The 22851-nt window shown below is 45.7% G+C and overlaps 1 protein-coding gene across 1 annotated transcript; it reads right to left on the bottom strand.

Annotated features, from left to right (window-relative positions):
• Positions 1–1798: 1798 nt before the first annotated feature.
• LOC102564319 (ras-related GTP-binding protein A) lies at positions 1799–22707 on the bottom strand. Its single transcript, XM_014609921.3, has 10 exons — positions 22499–22707; positions 21892–21925; positions 18441–18540; positions 15427–15493; positions 14463–14685; positions 10423–10518; positions 8982–9104; positions 6190–6281; positions 4646–4761; positions 1799–3067 (listed from the first exon to the last, which is right to left on the bottom strand). Exons 2-10 carry the CDS (start codon positions 21916–21918, stop codon positions 2970–2972), a joined length of 942 nt encoding a protein of 313 aa, XP_014465407.1. The 5' UTR covers positions 21919–21925; positions 22499–22707; the 3' UTR covers positions 1799–2969.
• Between the last annotated feature and the right edge of the window lie 144 nt (positions 22708–22851).

Below are 22851 nucleotides of genomic sequence, written 5' to 3'. Positions count from 1 at the left end.
ATGTCTTTGGGAGACAAAAGAACACAACAGGACCCCATTAAAATTGAGTTCTTGCAACATGAAGTTACATTTACCTCTTGCCCCTAAAACTTAAGCTCCATCGACAGAAGATCTAGAGATATGGCCGTAATAAGTAATTAAAAGCTAGAATTCTCCAAACCAGCCAAAAATAGGACTTGCTTCACATCCCATCCCCTGCTGCTTGATGATGAATATCAACAGGACATCTCTCAGGGCAGGAGGAACAACCCTATTAGCACTGGTCTGTGAAACACTGCTGGTGCTATAGCAGATCCTGTGGTGGAATGTTGATCTCACATGCCAAGGCTTCTTTGATGCCAAAACTAAACACTGCCCTCTGCTGGCAATGCTCCTCTGCAGCTTTTAAATCAATCTGCTATTTCAAATACATACCAAGCAACAAACTGATAGCAAGGAGCACAATTCAGTTACAAGCTCGTCTTTGAAAGCAGTCAAAACAATGCTCCATTCAGAACAGTGAAGAAAAAGTTTAAATCTTTCATTGCAATTCTGTGCACCAAGTTAAACAGCTGGTAAAATGACACAAGAGCTGTTCTAGCAGACTCGTCACACGGGGAGGGATACTTGTCTCACACTGGAGGGTGCCAAGGACCTGCTTGAAAGTACCCAAAGCAGGTAAGCACCTAAGATACTAGGTGCAGCTGTAACACACATAATAGTTACAGTGGCCCAGCTAACATGCTTTATTAACCCATCTCAAATTGGGGAAGTTTAGACCACGAAGGGACATAATGAAAGAGTGAACTTCAGGCTACTACACCAACGTGCTCCACAGAAGACATCACACACCAATTTCTGTGGTAAGTAATATTATCAGCATTATTCTGCGTTGTATCTTAGCCACTGAAATTTTACTTCAAGGAAATTACTAGCAGCTTGCAAACTGCTCCAAGTTGCTTCCCCTTCTCTCAGCACATGGTAAAAATAAATTCATTTTTGAATCCTGCAACAGTAATGTACATCTTCCTACTTCTATCCCTCATTTAATCATCTAGCATCTTACAGGTACAGCATTCAAACCTGCTCCAAACTGCAACTGTCGTAGGATGGTGAAATTAAAACCAAAATTGCAAAAACAGGAGTGGATGCTCAGAATGTGGAGGGACAGGACATTTTCTGCTTTCCCCAGCAGTATTTGAGGTTTGAGAAAGCATGGCTGATAAGAGCAAGAGTGCCAAGAATCCTTCCCGGTAATTGCCTGGATGCTTTTATAATTGAAGTCCCCTAGATTCAAGCAGCACATTGGAGAATTGCACTTGGGGATTTAAAAAACAAAAAAACAAAAACCTCAAGATTTCTATGGACTGAACTTCAGAACAGGAGCTGCAATGGACAGGGATTACCTGAGGGGAGCTTTTGTTGTTTTACACCCCCCTTGTTCCTGTATGGGATTGATCTGAGTTGGTAGCAGAGGCTGGCCATACTGGTATATCCCAAGCCATAGCGTGCACCATACTCATCACCTCGGGAGCGCTAGAATTCTCATCAGCGTGTATAATCCACTCAAAAAACCTTCCATGTGATGAAACGTCTGCATTTTTAGTGTACCTGGGTAACAGGAAATTTCACTCCTGCTGGAATGCTGACTCCACAACTCTAGGTTTTAAAATAGCCCTGACAGCAAAGGATATAGTATGTGCCCTGTGAACAGGCTTCATGAGGCACTGATGTTCAATAATGCATAAATTTAGAACTGCTGGACAATTCTGGGGGTATTGTGTTGGGCTAAGTAAAGACAAGCACTTCACATTTCAGACCCTGTGAAAAATTTGCTTTTTACTAGTTTGTCTTGGAAGTAAAGTGATAGGTTGAGGGAAACATGAGAGGAGAACAAACCAGAAGTGCTGGAGTTTTTAGACTTGGTAACATCTCACTGCAAACACCAACCCCATCCAGTTCATCACCTTAGAGAGCTCCCTTAACAACAGTGCTTTTCATTTTTCCCATGTTTAATGGAGAAGCAAGACAAGTCCAGTAAAAATAAATTAGACAGTAATGTAGAGTCACAATGGTGTGCAATACTGTCAGACTGGCTTTTTGCAAACACAGCTAACTTAGCTCATGCACACATGATCCAGTCAATGGGACAGACATCATTTCCGCTTTCCCTCTGCAGCACCTCATATGGATGGAGACCTGGAGCGCAAGGACCATTAAGAGGAAGCAGTGCTTTCTGCTCTTTGTCTTTAAGAAGGATGATCTTTTCCCCACACTGTGGCAAGTTTCAATCACAGCAAAAACATTAAATTGACTGAAAATGGCTTTATGGCTAAAATGCCCTTTGATCAAATGAATTCTGACACAATAAAAAAATCCTTCTCAAATGAGGATCTGGAAGTGTCTGATTAAAAAAAAAAAAAAAAAGAAAAAAAAAAGACCCAAAGCATTAAGAAAAGAGAAATGCAGCTACTAAAGCTCTTTGCCTATCCCAATGGCAAAGCTGCCTCAGAATGCAGAACAAGAAAACCACTTCCAGAGCTCTGGGAACCGAAATCCCTGGTAGCAAAAATTTATTTTCACGACTGAAGACAAGGAGAAATTTATAAATGTATTCTAGCAACTTGCTGATAAAATAGTAAGTATTCCATCCTTGTGATTTATGTGGCCATCTGGAATACAGCAAAACACCAAAAGGCTTCATTGTGTGTGACTATGGCAACCAGCCTTATCAGACCACGTGCACATCACCTGCCCTTACATCTTCCCAATCCCTAATATGCCAGGAAGTCTCTTTTGAAGGTCCACAGTATATCCAGACGTCATCTGAGTGACTAGTGTCCAACGTTAAAAGGAGAAAAAAAACGAAGATTGCAGTGGTAAGCAGCACACTCATTTCAAAGCCCACAAAGACACCCGCATTGTTAGATTCTCCTAGAAAATGTAGTTCCAACTTTTTCCCCACAAGGATCATGTGACTTGGCCAACGCTCAACGCATAAGCAGACTGTGCTTTGGTCCATCCACTCTCTCCAGCTTTTCAAAGTGCTTTCTGGCATTGCGGATGTTGATCAGTGTAGCTGCAGAAGCTGGCAAGGAGAAGAGGAAGAGAGGGGTTGGGGGAGAACAAAACCAGAAGGTATGTAAGTATGGAGAGGATCGTAAGTTAAGAGCTGCCTGGAAAGGTCAACAAGGAAGTCTCCCTGCTGTAGTTCTGGCTCACAGCAGCAGGATGGAGGCTACAACATTCCGAGTGGCTTGGTTCACATTTTCACTAATGCTTTGTATCTCTGGATTTCACGCTGCGAAACATGGCAACAGAGAAGGGACTATCCTACAGGCTTCACCATGCCGCAGCAAGCGACAGATTCTTTACTGATCAGATTTTTGGGAAGGTGACTTATAAAATAGAATTTCTCTGCCTAAAGAGCATTACCTGTAGGAAAATGTATCAATACTCTTGAAAGTGATCTGCCCTCGATTAGCTCTTTTCTTGATGCGTGGAAGCAATAAGTAGATCTGGGCTCGCTGATCAAAGAGTAACTGACAGAGTCAGAGGCAGCTGCAGTGAGGCAAGGGTTTGCTAATGGGTTGGAATTATGGAAGGAAGTTGCTTTAGCTTCTTAACTCCCCATCTGTTAGTTCCTAAAGGAATACTGCAATACTGCAACGGCTAGCAAGTCCACAGCGTGGTTGGATTAACTGATGGGAATGATCAAATACAATAAGGAAGTATTTGCTGTTCTTTAGGGAATTGTTGCACTGGAACCATGCTCCAGCAGGTTGTGCTGCGCTGCACACCACACCACACCACACCTTTTGGTTAAAGTTGTCAAGCTGCATAACAGATAGATAGCCTAATGCAAATCTTTAGCAATAAAACACAGGAATGTGTTATTGAATATCTAAGAGCCAGCACACCAGGCTAGACATTTTTTGAAAAATGGAGATGCATCCATAATTGCTTCTGTGTATAAGGCCCAACTCATACACAAAGTGTACATGTTTAAGTTGAGTCACTCCACACGTCTCCACAGCTACCACATGATATAGCAAGAGTATTTACTCTGTGCTGCTTTAGTGAAACAGACTTCTTAATGGGCACTGACCAATTTAAACTCCCATATTCACTGTATTAATTATTGTTCTGGATGACAGCACTGAAGAACCCGATCAGTGGTTCTCAACCAGGATGCCACAGCACCCTGAGCTGCCTTGAGATCCTTTCAAGGGTGTCACACTATTAAGTGTGCAAACATGATTCCCAAGATAAACCCAGAGATTTCAAATAGGAATCTATAGTTTTTAAACTATTCTTCCTTGCTGTAGTCCTTCGCAATGGAAAAAATGGCTCCATTGCTTTTCCATAGGCAAAAAACAAGTGGAAACTAAGAGCTGGCATTTTCCAAGGGCATCTTCAGTCTAACACTGGGTGCCCCAAGTCTAAAAAGATCAAAAACTACTGAACTTCATAGTCAAAGCTTGATGCCTTTTTGCACTTTTAACTATGCTTGCAACCAATGGGACAGCATGGTTAACACACAGAACCAGCCTAACCACCATAAAGTATAGATGGGAGCTCTTTTAAGACACCCAATTCAAATGAGCTAATCAGCTTTAGTTCTTTGGAAAAACCACCCCAAAAATGTGTACAGTCTCCAACTTACGTATGGAAGGATCTGACATGACCACCATCACGTATGTATTCGATGTAAAGATATCAATGAAAGCAGCAAAGTTAGAGTTCCTGACCTCCATGCTCTGGAAAGAAGCAGCCAGCTTACTAATAGGAAGAAAGAAAAGCAAAGTTAACTTCTGCTGAAAGAACATTTTTTCCAAAAGTAAGCTCTTCATTTGCACAGCATCTCATTTCTAAGGAAGTTTTTTCAGATCACAGTTTGAAGTCAAAAACTTTGTTTGCACAATAACAATTCAGTCACTAGGCTTTGATAAATTCCAAATGCATGGCTGCAGTTCTCACTTTACAGCTACAAAACATGAAAATGTATTAGATCCTTTTTATTCAGTGCTGAATAACTACAGCTTTCTTTGCAGGTGGAACCCAATAAGAAAACTCTACATACTGCACATTCAATTTGTTCAAGTTTGCTACACTTAAGTCAGCGTCATTTACCCAGTGCATGCCATCGGGAATAATTCTGGGGATAGAACATAGGACAGGAGGAAACCAAAAACTATGGAGGCAACCTAAGCCACATAGTCACATGTCTGTTCCCACCACCATATTCCAAACCTCTGGGGAATCTTGGGGTGGGGGACACAGATGGAGACATTTTGAAAAAAACCCAAAAAACTTTTCAAATCTTATAGTGCGTCTTAAGCGTTAACTTCTAAACTGTGACTGCTACTACATTTGCTTTAGCAAGTGCTTCCTCTCAAATCAAATTTTGGGCTCTTATAGTCAAGTTCTTTTAAGTTTACAGTCCCACAAAGTGTTCTCACCAACTGTCATTAGGTCACCAGCTCAGTCCAGTAACTGCTCTGCAGAGCTCAGGGAAAAAAATACTGGAAAAGAACAACGACCATTTCAAAACATGCCACTTTCAATGATTGGCACAAGGAAGTTATGAAAGGCAGGGGAAACTGAGTCATTATTAAACATGATACACTGCAAACACCACTTTAGATAAGACATCTTCTCTGGAGGCCAACTATTCATAGCATTATTCCTCATATCAAGCCTGAATTGCACTACAGAAGACATTAAGTACCAAGTGTGCCTGGCTGGGCACAGAGTGGCCATTTATCTCTAATCACAGCTGCAGTAAATCAGTACAAAATGGGTGCTCTGAAATGGACCTGGAACCCCAGGAGGACCTTCCAAGAGGGGTGGATTTAGACTGACCAGCATAGTGATGCCTGAATTGCCTGCACACGCAAACTGGAAGATCAAAAACAAACGTAATCAAATGGGACTACTCTAATGACATGAATATAAGTGAGTGTGGTGAAGTGAAGATATGGAGCACATGCTCATTTGCCGACTCCTTAGTGAGACTTGTACGAAGGAAGACCTTGCTACAGCAATGGAAAGAGCCATCACTTGTGTAAGATTCTGGAAAAACATCTAGTTTATGACAAGGACACAAGAAGAAGCAGAAGCAGCACAAAGGGGATTCCAACTCCCACTCACATGCTGAAAACTACATGCGCTTTTTAATGATGCTAAAAACCTGATAATCCATCTCACCTGCAGCTCAGTTTGAACTGTTTGATAATGTTGCTAATTTTCTCAAATCTGTGGATATCACGCTGCTCTTTGCACTGATAGTGGGAAATGACCTTGTGGGGGGGAAAGAAAAAAGAAAATCAATAGCAATTCAATGAAAGCAGAGGTTTCCACCCATATTTCCAATAGATAGTCCTGTGGATCTCCTCTCCTTCACCCTACCATTTTCCAAAAGTCAGACCACCCCCATACTTGAAGCTACACTGTGGCCACTTCAAGTGACTGTTCTAAGACACTTCATTCCTATTTAAGGTCTGCTGCACCAATTTTCTGGAAGCATTTTTGGTCCAAGGAATGATAAATTTTAAGGGAGGAAAATTAAGTTCTGCCTTAGGCCTCGGTAGGGAACACTCATTATGTGGCCATAGCTACACTTGATTCTGCCCTAGATCAGGGCAGTCCAACTGGTGGCCTGTGGGCTGCACGTGTCATGCAAGCAATTAACTTACAGCCACCTGGCTATGTGCCTTTATCGCTTTGGAGGAAGGGGATGACCCATTTGCCAGCAATAGAGCAAGAGGTGGGGGCACCTATGTGCACAGTGCAGTGGGAGGAGGTCAGGAAACACCCTGGTATACATAGCGTGCAGCCTACAGGGGTTATGGCCACCTCCAGTGCCAGTGGTAGGGCATGAGGCTGCCAGTCACTTAGAAATTTGGCAGTCCTGTCCTAAGTGACTCTGGTACTTCATGCATTCTTATAGACTGAAGCCCAAGTGGTCAGTCATTCTGCTGCAGGAAGGCTGTCATGCATTAGCTCTTTCTGACTTGTGTCTCTCTTCTTGAGAGTATTTTAAGGCAACATAATAGCTTATGCGTTAAACTTGCAGAAGTCATGGAACAAGCTGTGCTGTCTGCAATAAGACGTGGTAGTAACAGAGGACACTGGTAAAGGTCATTAAGCTCTTGCTTTCTCTATGCGGCATTATAAACTAGGGCAATGGTTCTCAAATCATTTTAGACGCAATCATTTCAGCCAACTTAGACTAAAAAAAGCCAGCTTGGTTTGCTCCCGTTGATTACAAAAACAAAAGACCAATTCTTCTGTTGCAAAGAACTTGGAACACAACAGGTCAGGATGTTTTTAAGCACTGTGGATTCCTATCTGAAATCTCTGAGCTTATCTTGTAAATCATGTTTGCATGCCTAACAGTGAAAACATTGTATGGCACCCCACAGCATCCTTGGAAGGATCTCAAGGCACCCCAAAGAGCTGCACCACTCTGGTTGAGTATCACTGTACTAAGGTTATGTGAGAACTATAGCATTCAAGTACCTGAGGTATATGCTTCTATTTAAAATATGAAAATAGATCTTATTTTTGAATCTGAGTGTGTATTCATCCAGATGTGCACATATCTGGACTAGTGGAATGCTACGCCAATAACAAATTACATGTGCAGTACCCAATTCTCAGATAAATATTTGAGTTATTACTGTGTTTTGGACAGTTTCTACAAATGTGTCAAAGGACTTTCTCTTCCAGGGACTGTAAGTCCAGAGGAAATGTGGCATTTCATAAAGGAGTGAATGTTGTAAAGAAGCCCCAAAATGCCATTTCTGGTTTTTGAAGTCATGTTTAAACTGAGAATAACTTAGTTGCCTGCATCAAACAGTCTGAATGATAATACAGGCCTTACAATGAAATGCTGTCAGTCATTAGTGCAATACTAATCTTAAAAAAAAAAAAAGGTAGAACATGTTGGGAGGGAAAGAATCACTATTTCACATGAATATGTTGAAAAATGAAGAGGCATGAACTCCCCCCTTCATTTTCAGTTCTTTAAAAAACCAAATACATTTTGCTTGGCTGAAAGATGGAGTGTTTAAAGCAAAGCAAAAATATTTCATAGTAGTTTTTTTTTGTTTTGAGAAGGTGCTAGCTCAGGGAAAGTTCCAAGAGAAAATTTTCACCCTATTTTAGAAATTGGATGCATTGTGACCAGGCACATGACAAACAAGGAACTATGGAACAGCTCATGCATTACCTTAGGAGAAGTGAAAACTGGGAGATTTTCAAACCCAATTAACACTGTATTTTGTCTCGTTTAGAAGAATGGAATTATACAAAAACTCCAAAAGCAGGCTTCAGAACAGGGATGTGAAACACCCTTCAAGGACTGAAAGAGGGGAACTGTGAATCAAGCATTTAGTCCCAGTCATAGATGCGCTGCTGAGTGGGAGTTTGGGAAACTTCATGAAAGCTACTGTTTCATATTAAGAGGTGAGAATTATTTTCACCCTCATAAGGCATGGACTGAAAGAACTTCTGCACCTTTGATCTGCCAGCAACTAAAGGGTTATACCTGCATACCTTCTGCATTTAACAGAGCTTTTCATCTGAGGCTCTCTATGCATGTTACGATCTTTATATCAGAAAGACTATCCTATTCCATAGATGTTAGGGTCGGAAGGGACCTCAATAGATCATCGAGTCCGACCCCCTGCGTAGGCAGGAAAGAGTGCTCAGTTTAGATGACCCCAGCTAGATGCCTATCTAACCTCTGCTCGAAGACCCCCAGGATAAGGGAGAGCACCACCTCCCTTGGGAACCCGTTCCAGATTTTGGCCACTCGAACTGTGAAGAAGTTCTTCCTAATGTCCAGTCTAAATCTGCTCTCTGCTAGCTTATGACCATTATTTCTTGTAACCCCCAGGGGCACCTTGGTGAATAAAGCCTCACCAATTCCCTTCTGTGCCCCCATGATGAACTTATTCCCTTATGAAATAAGGTGCAGGGACAGCAGTTCTCACCAGAAAAGTGGCTCTTTCAAACAGAAGAACTTCATCTGCTTCAATAATCTGAGCAAAGTTCCTCAGGTTCATTTCCAGCTGCTGGACATTAGGAATCAGCTGATAAACTATACTGGACCAAGCCTGTTGAAAGAATGCAAAGAAATGCTGTGAGGACTGCATGAGTCCACTTCCTCCTCCTCTTGCTGTGCAGCATTCATGAAAAACTGTATTCAGGCTATAGTTGGTTAAAAACACAAACAAGAGTTATGCAGTTCTCTCACATAGCTGTTCATACAAGAGAATTATGTCTGAGGGACCTGCTAATATTCTCATCCCACACCTCTTCCTGAACAATACATTTGCCAAGGCCAGTTGTAAGAGGAATAAAAATAACGCAGGAACTAGGATATCAAATCGCCAGTTGGTGACCAAGCCGAATTGCAATGGCGTGTTTAGTTCCCTTATGATACTAAAGGGAACTAAACACACCATTGCAACTGAATCGCAGGTATTTGTAACCACTTAGAATCAGGCCTTCAATTTGTACAACCTCTACCTCACTGCCTCTTCCCAAATAATATATAGTTCTACCCAGATTACAGTTCTACCAGGTCAAGAACCCAGGAAAATCCAGAGCTCTAAATCCAGTATTTTTTTCCCTGAGCTCTGCAGAGCCCTTCTGTTAAGTTCATGGCAGAATTGGAGGTTTGACCCCTGCCAAGGGCTGAAGATTCAAAATATTACCTTACTTTAGAGCTCTGAAAGGGCTAGACCTACCATGATGGAATTCTGTTTATGGACACTTCCATACAAAGTGCAGACCAATGGAGAAAACCAGGGGAAATCAATACGATTCAAACTTTGAAGCCCCTTATTCAAGAAGTAAGTTTAGCTAGGTAACGCTCAGCAAGTCTTCTTTTAGAAAGACAGTTAGCTGCCTGCAATATGGCAGCAATTAACACATATGGAAGGATTATTTAAAAGTGTGTATCCTGGACCAACTCCATTCAGGCATGTCACACACTGTAGGCTGAGAAATTCTCTAGATTTACGGAGTGTAAGAGCTCAAGCTCTCCGAGCTCCTCTGAAGTCACTGTGACTGCCTAACAGGCTGACATCCAAAGGTTCTGCCACCCAGGCAGCTAGTCTCTCTGCTCATTAAGACCAGATTTGTTCTTCTGAACATAGCATATCATAACATCATTTGATCCCTACTTGGCTCAGGTAGTGCCATCATACCAATGTTGGAAGGGGAAGTAGCCCAGCATTTTAACTGGCATCAGGTCCCTGCCTTGAACCGCTTGCATGGAACCCACCCATCTCAGAAATTATTTCCAAGTTCCAGAACTAGAAGCATTTAGTCCTGTTACGTAACTTCACGGCAATTGCCCACAGAATTCACACAGAAAAAGAGTTTGCAGGAAGACATGCCCTAAAGAGGAAAAGAAGCCATACTAACCTTGTAAAGGGTTTCATCCCAGATAGATGTTCTAAAGCAAGCACACTCCAGGGGACGGGACAGACGCCTCAGGTCCTCCTCCCTCTCTTTAAAAATCTGGGAGAAGAGAAGTTTGATATTTCCAGGTAAGCAAATACACTACTGCTTCTGGTGAATGTTCTTGCTGTAGTAATTTTATTATATTCATAGTACCAAATTTGCTCTTGAAAACACAGCACAAGTCTGTACAATACTTCCAGGGCTGAGAAAACTGAGGATACTGCTGGCCAGTATGGAAATACACCAAGAGAGCTATGAGAGGAACAGAGGACTAGAATAGCGGGGGCTATAGAGGAGAATAGTGGCTTGGGCCTGGAACAGCAGGTATTACAGATCATAAGTAAAACAGACTGACAAAAAAACATACACACTCAGCTTCCCCAGGACCTTCCATGCTGCCTGTACTACCTCTGGCAACTCCAATGATCTGCTGCGTTATATTGCTGGGGTTCCAGAAACATTCAAGCTTCTGGATCTGAATGATTTGTGGGTTCAAAGATATGTCATAGTGAAGACAGTAGAAGGAACTTTTGTTTTTGAACCCCTTAAAAGAGGGGTGGGCAAAATGTGGTCCGTGGGCCAGATGTGGCCCACCTGGCCGTTCTATCTGGCCTGAAGGGTCCTTAAAACATTTTAGAAAATTATTATTAATCTGCCTGTCATGCGGCCCTCAATGGCTTGCCAAAACTTAGTAAGCGGCCCTCCACCCAAAATAATTGCCTGCCCCTGCCTTAAAAAGTGCTGCATTACTGAAGTTGGCATAAGAAAAGTACTGTTGTACCCACAATGGTCTAAGGAGTATGCCAGAAACATATTCCTCTACATATGGAACCTGAGGAAGAGCATTTTGTGCCCAAAAGCTGGTTTAATATCTCTTGTAACCCTATAATTGGTCCAATTAAAGATATTGCGTGGCAATTCTTGCTTCTTACATGAGGTAAATACAACCCACTCCTGCAAAGCCCACTTCCATTCTGCTCATAACTGATGCTTTTATTCTGACCTCAGTTATTTTTAAACTTTCCAGGGCATCAAAATTTACAAACAAACAAGGAAGTGTAAAGAAGGGGCAAACAGCTGTGTAAGTCAGACAAATGGCCAAGTCCCATTGACTTCAACATTAAAGGCACCAGTTAAAGCTTACCTGCTCCAAGCTATTTGTATCTTATTAAGATTCCTTTCCTTGTTACTAAGAGCCCCTTGCCTCTAACAGCTCTGAAATTGAGAGGACCTAGTCACTTTCATGTCAGTTAACAGCACAGCCCCAAGAGCAGCTGAGATGGGCTACACAGTGGTCTCCAACCTTTTTAAGTTGGAGATCACCTTTGGCATTTAAAGACAACCCAAGATCTACTGTGTGCTAGTGTCCCCCCCACCCAACAGGTAAGTCTGTGGGGAGGGAAGGCGGGGACAGATCAAGGCAGAGGGAGAAAAAATTATTTGGGGGTACACCTCCTCAGTAGGCAAGTCCCACCCAGCCAGAGCCCCACTCAACTTACCCCTGTTTCTGCCACTGCAGCACTGTTCCTCACCGTGGGGGCCTCAATTTAGCCCCTGTCCCTTTCCTCCCCCAGAGACTGACCTGCTGGGCTGGCGCTCGCATCTGCATGCACGTGGGCACTCAGCCCCCCCGCACCCCAGCCTCGGATTGACTCCAAAAGGCTCCAGGATATACCAGTGGATCGAGATCCCCTGGTTGGTGACCACTGGGCTACATGGTGAGCTGTAGAGGGCTGCACATATAAAAACTTTCAGAAGATATCATTTTAACAAATTAATAGATAAAAAAAAATGATATACTAAAAATCAAATACTATAACATTTTAATTTTATTTAAAAAAAATAATTTTTGTCCTGGTTTGTTTTTGAGTAGCGTATATAGAAGGTGATAGCATAATAGCTCAAAATAAAGTCTTACTCTTGTATATTGTGTCTGTGGAGGGGTGGGTGTGTGCCTGCGTGCGGGGGGCTGCCTGCATGCTAGGTCCTGGGAGCCAGCTGGGGGTGAGGGGAGGAAGGGGCAGGGGATGTTTGGAACAGAGCTCACCCCACATTGAGATTCATCCCCCCTCATCCAACTTGCAGCTGCCCTTACAATGCTCCATATGCGGCCAAGACCCTCTTGCTCTAGCCAGGGCAGCGTGTGCCACTCTCCTGCCTACACCCGCCTCAGGCCTAGCCCCAGCCAGCATGCAGCTTCCTAGCAGGGCTGCTCCTGCAGCCACCCTGGTACTCCTTGGCTCCTTCTCCCCTCAAGAGGCTCCTCCTCCTGCCTGCTGAGCCATGACAGGCAGCAGAGAGTGCAGAGAAGCTGAAGGGATGCACACCATACCCAGCCAGGCAGGGGGAAGCTGCAGCTCGGCATCTCCTGCCCCAGCGTGCAGGGCTCCAGTTCCAGCTTCTGGTCACCTTCCAACCACTGGCCGCCTGCAGGCAGCTGTTCATTGCACCGGGCAGGCAGAGTAGGTGGAAGGCATTTGGGAGCTGGAGCCCCATGGCCTGGGGCAGACACTGCCCAGCTGTAGCTCCCTCCCCCACCTGGCTGGGCACATGGTGCTCAACACACATCCCCATTTTCCTGTGCTACCTGCTGCTCAGAGCAGCGCAGAAGGGGCAGGAAGAGAAGCAGTACTCAGGACTGCCCTGGGTGGGACATGGACCCAGGTGAAGCCCTGCAGGTCGGACATGATCAACTGGCAGGATAGATCTGGTCCATGGGCCATATTTTGCCCACCCCTGGCTTTGTCCACATTAAATCCAGTGGACAAAATCCAGCCTGCTTGTTTCAGCTACATCTATATGACAGGTAGTCTCAGAAGTAGAAGCTAGAAATTAAAGGCAAGAAAGATGACAAGTGGGTGGAAGCCAGATCAGCTATCTGGTGGGGATCAACAACATTTTGATTCCTCTGAGGTTTATTCAATCCACAGAAATGTCCCCTTAAGGAGGAGGATTCTAAAGACATATTGGCCTGAAAATGAGCCCAACATGAAAGTCACGCTGTATCACAGCACCTGGCTTCCAGGTTTCTGAAAGGCTTATACCATCTTCTGCCTTCAGTGGCAGGGAGCAAATATTACCCAGACACCTCCTGAATTGTTGCCTAACAATGCATCTAGACTGTATCTGTTGGATGCTAAAAATCTACCATGTGATTTGGGACTGCTTTCAAGTTGGGTCAGTAGTTTCAGTCCAATTACACAACACCTCTGACCCAAAATAGTCTAGCCGATACCTCAAAGCAGTTCTTATAGGAGATGCAGTACTTACAATTCATGTAACTGTGTGACTTCACACCTCTATGCTCTTATCTCAGGGAGTGGCTAGAATGCAATAACACCAAGATCTATGTGCAGAAGATTTAACAGCTACTGGATCGTAACCTGAAATACCAGGCATCATGGCAAAGCATGAGTGTTTTTTGCTTAACTAGTTCCATGTCCAAGACAATCCTGAATTCTGTCTAACCCAAGCAGGTTCGCTTGTTGTTTTACACATGGGGCCACCTTGCTTTATTCAGAGTCCTTTGCACAACTGCCCAAATACAGAGGAACAGAAGAATTAGATTTGAACCAGCAACCTAGAAGTGAGGGTCTCTATCCCTCACAAAAAACCCAGCAACCCTCTATACCATCTAGCCCTCTAAAGAACTACAGCAATACTGAATCTTCTGGATTTCTTTCCCTGCAGCACTCCCAGGAGCTAGTAAAGATGCTACAATCAGGCAGGAGGTGGATTAAAAAGAAATTAATTTGATTCTACATTACACGAGCCAGCAGTATCTGAAATGGGCAAAGAGTAGTTCAGAGAGAGTAAATTTGGAGGCTGCAAGCAATTCAAAATGTTCAGAGGCTTTCTTTAAACACTTGAACAGAGTCTCTGGAGAAAGTGTTGGTGAGGATGCATTTAGAGCGAGAGATGGTAACAGCATTGTGTAAGATAACAATGTCAGTATGCTGTTCCTAAGAACTTGCTAATAAGGCAATGAGGAAGTTCCTCACCAGATCACGCTGATCCTCTTGTACCAGATCCATCTTGTGCACCAGGCAGAAGATCTTGGCATCGGGAGAGTTCTGGAGAATGGCCTCCAGGCATGACTGGTAGTAATGCATGTCCTTCTCCAACTCACGGCTCTCCACATCGAAGACATAGATCAGGACTTCCACATTGCGGAAAATGTTATCCCGCTGGCTGGTGAAGTAGTTCTCCATAAAGGTGTCCTGTCTGAGACAGAAAGGCATAGTTTCCAGTTAGATTACCTGTGGCTGAATTATCCAGAAAGTCTACAACATCTGAAGATTTAGCTATTGAGACTGGCACTGACAGCTGCAAAGTCCTCCACTTATCTGCAGAGAAAGTACAGCACAAATAATATACTCTTCTCCCAACAAGACAGCCTAAATCCTGATCAACTAGCATGCAATTTATTATTTAGGAGACCAACTCCTTCCATCAGAAGTCTTTACCTGTATATATCTCTACCAAGATTGCCAGTAAACGGAACTGTTCAATGGAAAGCTGCCCACTAGGAGCCAGAGGTTTGTTACCACCCACCTGTTCATTTAACATTACTACTAGTTTGGTCCAGTTTGAACTAGTGACCTAGACAGAAGTTCTACACTCTATTTCTAATAATCATCTCTCCAGTCTAGAGTTTGCCCAGATACAGAGCTAAGATGCATCAACATAGCAGAAGGCGTCAGTAGACAGTCTTACTGCACATCACACAGATTCTGGGTCATCAAGCTAGCTTCTTCCACCTGAGTCCATGTGTAAATTTAAGATGTGAGATCTACTACTTACCTGGTTGCATCATCTGTTTTGCAAGTCATCATAAACAGTTCATTTAATGTGTTCAATAAGAAGAAAGCATTCCAGCACCACTGCAGATAAAAGATGGACCTTCTGCTGATTAGTGACCAGGGCTACCCAACAGTTTTCATTCGGGAAAGAGAAAATACTTACCCACCACAGTCCCACAGGTTTAACACCAAGTTTCCTAGAAATCGAACATGGGAGTGCTCGACATCAACTGTAAAGAGATGAGAAGCTTATTAATGGTGGCACACACGAAATACACAACAGGTTGAAGTGTGGGGGGGCAGGACTGCTGGTTTGCCACCATCCCCATGATGAAGAAGTGACACAGGACAACATGAAATCTTGTACTGCAAGGATGAATTCCATCTAACTGGCATTACTAGGTGTATTCAGCTGGGTGGTTACACCACAGGTGACCATAGCTCACTGAGTGAACTCAAGGCTGCCTGCCTTAAACAGGGATCCAGGTATTTCCCAATAAAAAAAATTGCAAGATTCTCTGATAAAAAGCCCCAAATCCATGATTAAAATTAAAGGCTCCCCACAGCCCCCCATGCCCTTCTGGTACCCCTCTTCCCCCCACTACAGCCCCCCCAGCCTTCCTGGTACCCCTTGCCCCCCACCCACAACCCCAGCAGGCCTGCTTGTGCCCCTTGCCCACCACCCACAGGCGCTGCCCCCCAGCCCTGGCAGAGGGGGCCCCCAGCTGCCTGGGCTATGGGGCCAGGGACCCAGGCAGCTCCCTGTCCCCAACAGAAGACAGCTGCAGCAGAAGAAGCATGAAGCCAGCTCCCCCACTGTTGCCTGCTGCGGGCTCGGGCAGGGGCAGGGCCATGTGCCCCCCAGATCTGTGCAGGGAGCAGGCTGCAGGCTTGAGCTCCCACCCTGCTTCCCTCATGCAGGGCCTCTGCAGCCCTGCAGGCATGACCCAGCATGGGTAGGAACAACAGGGCCACATGGGGATCTCCTTGCCCCACCACCGCCCTGGAGACATGCCTCCTGTGCCTGTTGCCACTTTGAGGGGTGCAGCCCCGTGCCACTTCCCTCAGTGCAGCCTCATACACAAAAGGTGTGTCAGCGAGACAGCACAGGGTGAGCAGCTGCTAGGAGATCCCTGCACAGCTCCTCTGTCCTCATCCACGCTGGGTTGTGAGGGAAGGAGGCAGGGCGGTAGGAAACAGCAGCAAGCAGCCGCAGGATCATTGTTCCTTGCTGCCTTGCTTCCCTCCCCCACAACCCAGCTCAGCTGGAGACAGAGGAGCAGCCTGGGGATCTCCTAGCAGCTGCTCATCCAGCACTGCCCCAGCAACGCACCTCCTGCACTTTGCAGGAGGGCTGTGCCCCTCAAAGCAGCAGTAGGAGCAGGAGGCACGTTGCCAGGGCAGCAGGGGGGCAAGGAGATCCCCATTTGCCCCACTGTTCCCAGCCATGCAGGATTGTGCCTGTGGGGCTGCAGAGGCCCCGCGGGAGGAAAATAGGGCAGGAGCTTGAGCCCACAGCCTGCTCCATGCAGAGATCTGGGGAAGCATGTCCCCCCTGCCCCGAGAGCAAAAGACAGAGTGCCTGGCCAGCTACACATGGACTGCCCACAGTGCCATTGGCTCAACCAGGCTCAGCACCTTCATGCATGGCTTCCTTTAAGGGGCCATAGCACCACTCACGGTCCACATGCAGCTGGCCAGGCACTCCATGTCTCTCGCCAACACCTCCCCGCTCCTGGCCAGAGTGCCCGGCCAGCTGTACATGGACCATAAGCAGCACTATGGGCCCCTAATGGAACCCGCACATGGTGGTGTCGAACCCAGTCAGGCTGACAGCATTGCTGGAGGTCCATGTGCTGCCAGCTGGGTACCCCATGTCGTTCACTAACACCTCCCCTATCCCTCAGCTCCCAGCCAGCTGAGCCCCACAGCCCCTGTAAGCCCCACTTATCTAACTTTACAGGCACCAGAAGGAAAGTGAGCCAGAGGTAAGCTCTGGGACTGAATAAAAGCTTCAGGCCCCGCTCTTCCCTCTCTCCCTCCAGGCAGGGCTGGAGGTTTCCCATCCATTTTGTGATCAGCTCTTGCAGGCTGGAACTCTGCCAGCCTGCAGAACTCTTTGCAGAAGCAGGAAATCCACGAGATTCTCTGCTAAAAAGGAAAATCCACGTTCTCTCTGATAAAAGTGGAAAATCTGTGGTTTTCTCCGTTTTTCTGTGGGAAACAGAGAACACGGATCCCTGCTTATAAAATACCAGGATACTGCTCTCTGTGGAACATTCAATATTTAATACTTTAACCATTTTAAGGGAGTAATACCTTACCCCCCAAATCATGTTAAGCTTAAAACCAGTGTGGTCTGGATAAGCCCAAGCAGCTTTTAACCGATAGTGCTAGAAGGGAAATGTTAGAGAAGGTTGGGGGGGGGGGAATGGGGCATTTCACATTTTTTAAAAGATCCCACCATTCTGACATATGAGAAAACTCCACTATACATGTATGCATCTCTGTCACACAAGACTCTTACAGCTTTTCCCCAGTGAGGACAGTAGATGGAGGAAAGCCATACTAGGACTAAGAACTGCTTACAGATCTTTAAATGAATGACCCTACAAAAAGGGGAAGATAATATACTAACACAGGCTAATGAGTTGTGCTGCAGAAGTCAGAGGTCCTTATGTCGAGACCACTGATGCTATCCGCATAAGCAGCACAGCTACTGCTGCCATAGAGAAGTTGGACCCTTCCTTCCTCCTCATCAAAAGCCACCACGAGGAGCTTCTGAACAGCTCTCTGAGGACAGACGGGGTCAATCGAAAAAAATCCACCTGCCTCAACATTCAAGTCATTTTCTGGTTTACAATTTGGAGGGAAGGATGAGATGAGTTCATTGACATAAGCCATCTTGTATGAACAGGTAGCGCTAGTCTCTTTGAATTTGCTGAAAGTAATTCCCAAGCCTTTTCTCCTTCATTTCATCTTTTTTTGCTCAGATTTTAGCTGAGCCATCCTGGAAGAGCCTCCATTTTCAGGAGATGTCCTATTCTACTGCATCTACAGAAGAGGAAAAGCAGCACTCTCAAGAGGCAATGGCCTCACAGCCATTTACAGATGGTCTTAAATTCAGCCAGAATTCAAGAGCTGATGCTTTATGATTCAATTAGACAGAGATCTTACTTGTAGCACCGAGACGCCGCGTATCCCTGGCGATGTAGTTTGCGAAGATAATGGATCTCATGCTGGTCTTACCAGACCCGCTTTTTCCCATCAACAGCACCTGGGTGTGGAAAAAAAGAGTTCTCCATGAATCTCTCATGACTGAGATACTAACACTGCAGAGACAAAAGGCCTCAACAGGCAATTTGATTTGGCTGCATTGGAAAAAGATGGTAAAACTCTTGAACAGCTGGAAGCAGTGTGGTCTTAACTCCTTTACATACACAATGAATGAACCAATTAATATGATAAGCTATGAACCTCTATAGCTTATTGCCAATTTATATGCTGTCCATTCACCCAACATGCCTTGGAACAATTCCCTCCTCCTTGGATTTTGCCTTTCTTCTCTCTCTCCACCCAGGTCTGTCTGTACAAGCTGTGCCCACTGCTCCTTGGATGAGGTGCCCAAAGCCAGGGATTAGTAACCTATGGCCTGTGGGCTGGATCCAGCCTGCAGAGCTGAGGGGTTCTGCAGCATTTCTAGGAGAGGAGGCTTCACCTGGGCAGCAAGAAGTGGCAGTGGTAGCACTGCTGTGGGGGGTGGGGAAAGTAACTGCAGCACCAGCTCTGGCAGCATAGGCTGGGTTGGAAGTGGCTAGTGCTTGGAGTTTAGCTCTGTTAAGGCAGCTCCCTGCACACACCCCTCCCCCAACTCCCACTGCAAAATGTTGCTTACCATTGCCTTAGATCTAAAAGAACAAAAAAAAGAGCCATTGAAAAGTTTTTTCTCATTTCTCATTTTGCTTTCCCCGTGATAACCCCCAGCTTCCCCTATACAAGTAGCCATGGCCACACCAATCGGTACTCATTTCTCCTACACACATGGGGAGACGGCTCTCCACAAAGTTTACAGCTAGATTTCAAGTATCCAATGAAGATCTGGGTTTATTTTTTAAATAGCTTTTAGTCTTTCACTTCCCCAGACTGTTCACGCGCCCCCCAAAGGCACTAGCATTGAACGTGAAGCCTTGCTATTCTCAGTAAGTCTGAGCACCACAACTCAAGTGAGCCAACAACAACATAACACATTCCAGACGTTTAGGAAAACTGCTCGACTACACATGATCACGTGCCTATTCGGTCCCCTCTGCCACTGTGTCTCTTCTGATTATCTTGTCCTATTAGGCTCAAAAGATTCAGTTTCTTTCCTCAACTGAAATGCAACTGAAATCTTGCTCTTAGCTGCAAGTGTTTCACAAAATGAGAAGTACAGTGTGTGTCATCTACGTACCTACTGGGTAGTATAACTCATGTGCCTTAGCTGGTATTTTGCAAGTTAAGACAATTTCTTGCCTATCACTTCTGTTGTACCAAACTTGATTGCAGGCATATCCCTTAAATGCATAAATCAGTTAAGTGCACAACATCTGTAGCCTGCTGTATAACTTTGCCGTGCTCCTGTTAACTGTATATGAACTGCCTGCCTGCTTTGTAACAAGTTCTACTCCTTTAACTATTCCAGAAATAGTGCAGGGGAAGCAGCTGTCAAAGGGCTGCTATCAGAAGTCTTGAAAATGGTGGAGTTGGTCAGTTTGAGGGCTGCTAACCCCACAGCACTGACAGCAATGTGTACTTACCAAGAATTTGTTACAGCACTGTCAGTGCCTTGGTATTAGCAGGACCCCAAATGGGTTAGTTGTCATCAATTTCAAGGCTTTTAATATAAGCCCAGAAACTGACTAGTAAAAGCTTTGAAAATGAGGGGAATAGTGGTCAGTTTCAGGGCAGCTAATATCACAGCACTATGAACAATGCTTGAAAAATGCATAGCATTATTCATGTTGTGTACATAATGTGCATCCCTTACATTAAATTATATAAGTGCATACTCTTTGTCAGTCCTGAAGTGATGCACTTCTACAGAGTACACTAATTTGTAGGCTAGAGGGCCAATGCAGCTTGAGAACTCTAAACTACTATACAGATTCAGTTCTAGTTTCTTGCTTCCCAAGCCCCAGGAGAGCAAGAAGCAGCATGCTCAACTTATAACTGGAAGGTGGGGGAGGAACGTACAAGAGTCACTTGAATGGCTCTGCACAACTAGAGTTGCCTAAACGATAGGCTTAAAGCAGCAGAGACTGGGTCACACTGTCAAAAGAATTGCTGATTGAGTTCCAGTTGCAAGGCTAAGCCCTGCCTTTGACCCTACTCTGAAATCCTACTGTAAACAAAGGGCTTATAAGGGGGCAACTGGGCTGGATGTGGCCTGTAGACCACATGTTATTGGCAGCAGAGTGAACACGAGAAAGACAACCACTTGACTCTCAGATTCAAGAGTAAGCTTGTAGAGCTAGCAAACTGAAAACAAATGTGATCAACTGAGCCATTCAGAATCTCACTCTGCTAGTTTATAAAATAACTACACAAGGAAGTGACTATAAGTGAGGTTCAAGTTCTGTCTCAGTAGTTGTGAACCCAGTTATGGTACTGAATTGATTTATCTACTCTCAAAGCATAACAGAGTTCAAAAGAGCTAGGGATGACAGGTCTTAGTGGGCTTTGCAGCTTGGGAGCGCTCTTTTCCAGAGACAGACAGGATATGGAGTACCTCACAGCTTTCCTGAAGGAAACCTCTCAAGTCATAGTACAATCTCTCTTAGCTACATAAGGGACGACAAAAGATAGAAAAATATCTGCTTTCATTTGTCACAATGAAAGACTCCTTCTGGTGCAAAAGTGTTCCTGTGAGCCTTAGGCTGATAGTAGACACAGACCTATCTAGTCTTAAAAGAAGCCTAAAAGGTGTTAGATTTCACCATCACCCTACACTGACTTTTCAAACAGACCAGATATTGACATGCGGTAGAAGAAAGGACATCTGATCTAAATATCATGTACACAGTTACATTCTTCTAGTAGCTATTTTGAGCAATTCTTGCACATTTGTCATTGATTGCCTATACCCCTAATGGCAAGTGGAGAAGCTATTTCCACCTTAGGATCCTAATGACTCCATAAACAAGTCAAGCTTCCTCACCCCATCACTTAAGTTACAAATGAAGGAATGTGCACTGGTGAGCTGTGGTTCCCTTATCAAGCATGTTTCAACAAGTACCCAAGGACTGGGTCTTGACACACCTACTCTCCTTACGCAGGAAGAGGCACATAGGAGGTCAGAATTCAGTGTTATTTGCAGTGGCTGCCAGGCCTATTTTTGGAATAGTCACCATGTAAGGTTATGCCATGCCGGAGTTCAGTTGTTCTGGTTACAAAATTATTTGATATTGGATTTAAATTTTGCTACAGGGGATAGTCAACTGATAACCAAAAAGATGACATTGAACTGGTGCAAGAATATACAGTATATTGACTTCTGCAAAAGACAGTGTCTGACAAACATCAGAATCAACTTCACCCACATTTGCCAATCTATAAAGCTAGAAGAGAGAGGGGTTAATTAAATGTTTACCTTTTTCTTCATGGCTGTGCTGGGCATCACCCACCTACAGAATAACAAGAGACACAAGCAGCCTTGTTATATTGCTCTGCTTTTCCTCCCACCTCCAAATCTCATCTTAGGTGCAAAGCAGGAAGAGATCCTTCAGCAAGCGGGAATTTCTGACCCAGCACCGACTACACAGTTGGCCAGGGAGGGCCGCCACAGTTGTGCCCTCCCTGAGCAACACTGGTGACACCAGGCTTTTCCCCAGGATCCTATTTAAAAGAAGCCCCGAACACACCAGTAATAAACACATCCCTTAATTAGACAATTACACTGAAGCCAGCAGCCTGAGGGAAAGCAACGCCCGGGGAGCTCTCAGACGGTCCCCAGCAGCAAGTAAACCTCCTCACGCGCCGGCTGAAGCCACTGGCCGGCCAGCCGGCCGCCCCGCCCCGCCCCGCCCCGCCGACTGCCCGGCCTCGGCCACCTCTCACCCCTGCCCGCCTCGGTGCACGGGGCGCTGCGCGCCAGCCCCGCCCCAAGACCGGTCACGTGCGGCCCCGCACATTCGGCCGCTGCCCCCGCCCCGCCGGGCCGGGCCGGGCCCGAAGCCGGCCCCCCTGTCCCCGATTACCTCCGGCTCCGACAGGCGCCCCCGGCCGCCCCAGCGGGAGCGGGTCCGTGCGGGGGGCGGGCGGCCCGGGCGGGGAGGGGCCGGCTCCGGGCCTGCGCCCCGGGGAGGAGCGGGCGGCAGAGGCTGAGCGCGGGGGCAGCGCCTCGCGGGCCGCTCCTAGGCCCAAAGCCTCGGCCGCGCCCGGCCCGGCCCGGCTCGGCTCGGCCCGGTCCCCGCCTCACGAGACCCGGGCTGGACGCTCCGGCCAGTCACATGAGCTGCGCCCGGCGCCCCGCCCCACCCATCAGGTGACTGGAGGCCGTCACCATAGAGGCGGGAAGCTAGAGCGACCCAGTGAACAGGCGGGGGAAGGG

The sequence above is a fragment of the Alligator mississippiensis genome, chromosome 8 (genome assembly GCF_030867095.1).
Source record: "Alligator mississippiensis isolate rAllMis1 chromosome 8, rAllMis1, whole genome shotgun sequence".
Classification (NCBI taxonomy): Eukaryota; Metazoa; Chordata; order Crocodylia; family Alligatoridae; genus Alligator; species Alligator mississippiensis.
Note: the sequence above shows the minus strand (reverse complement) of the source record. Positions and strands in the feature narration are given on the sequence as shown.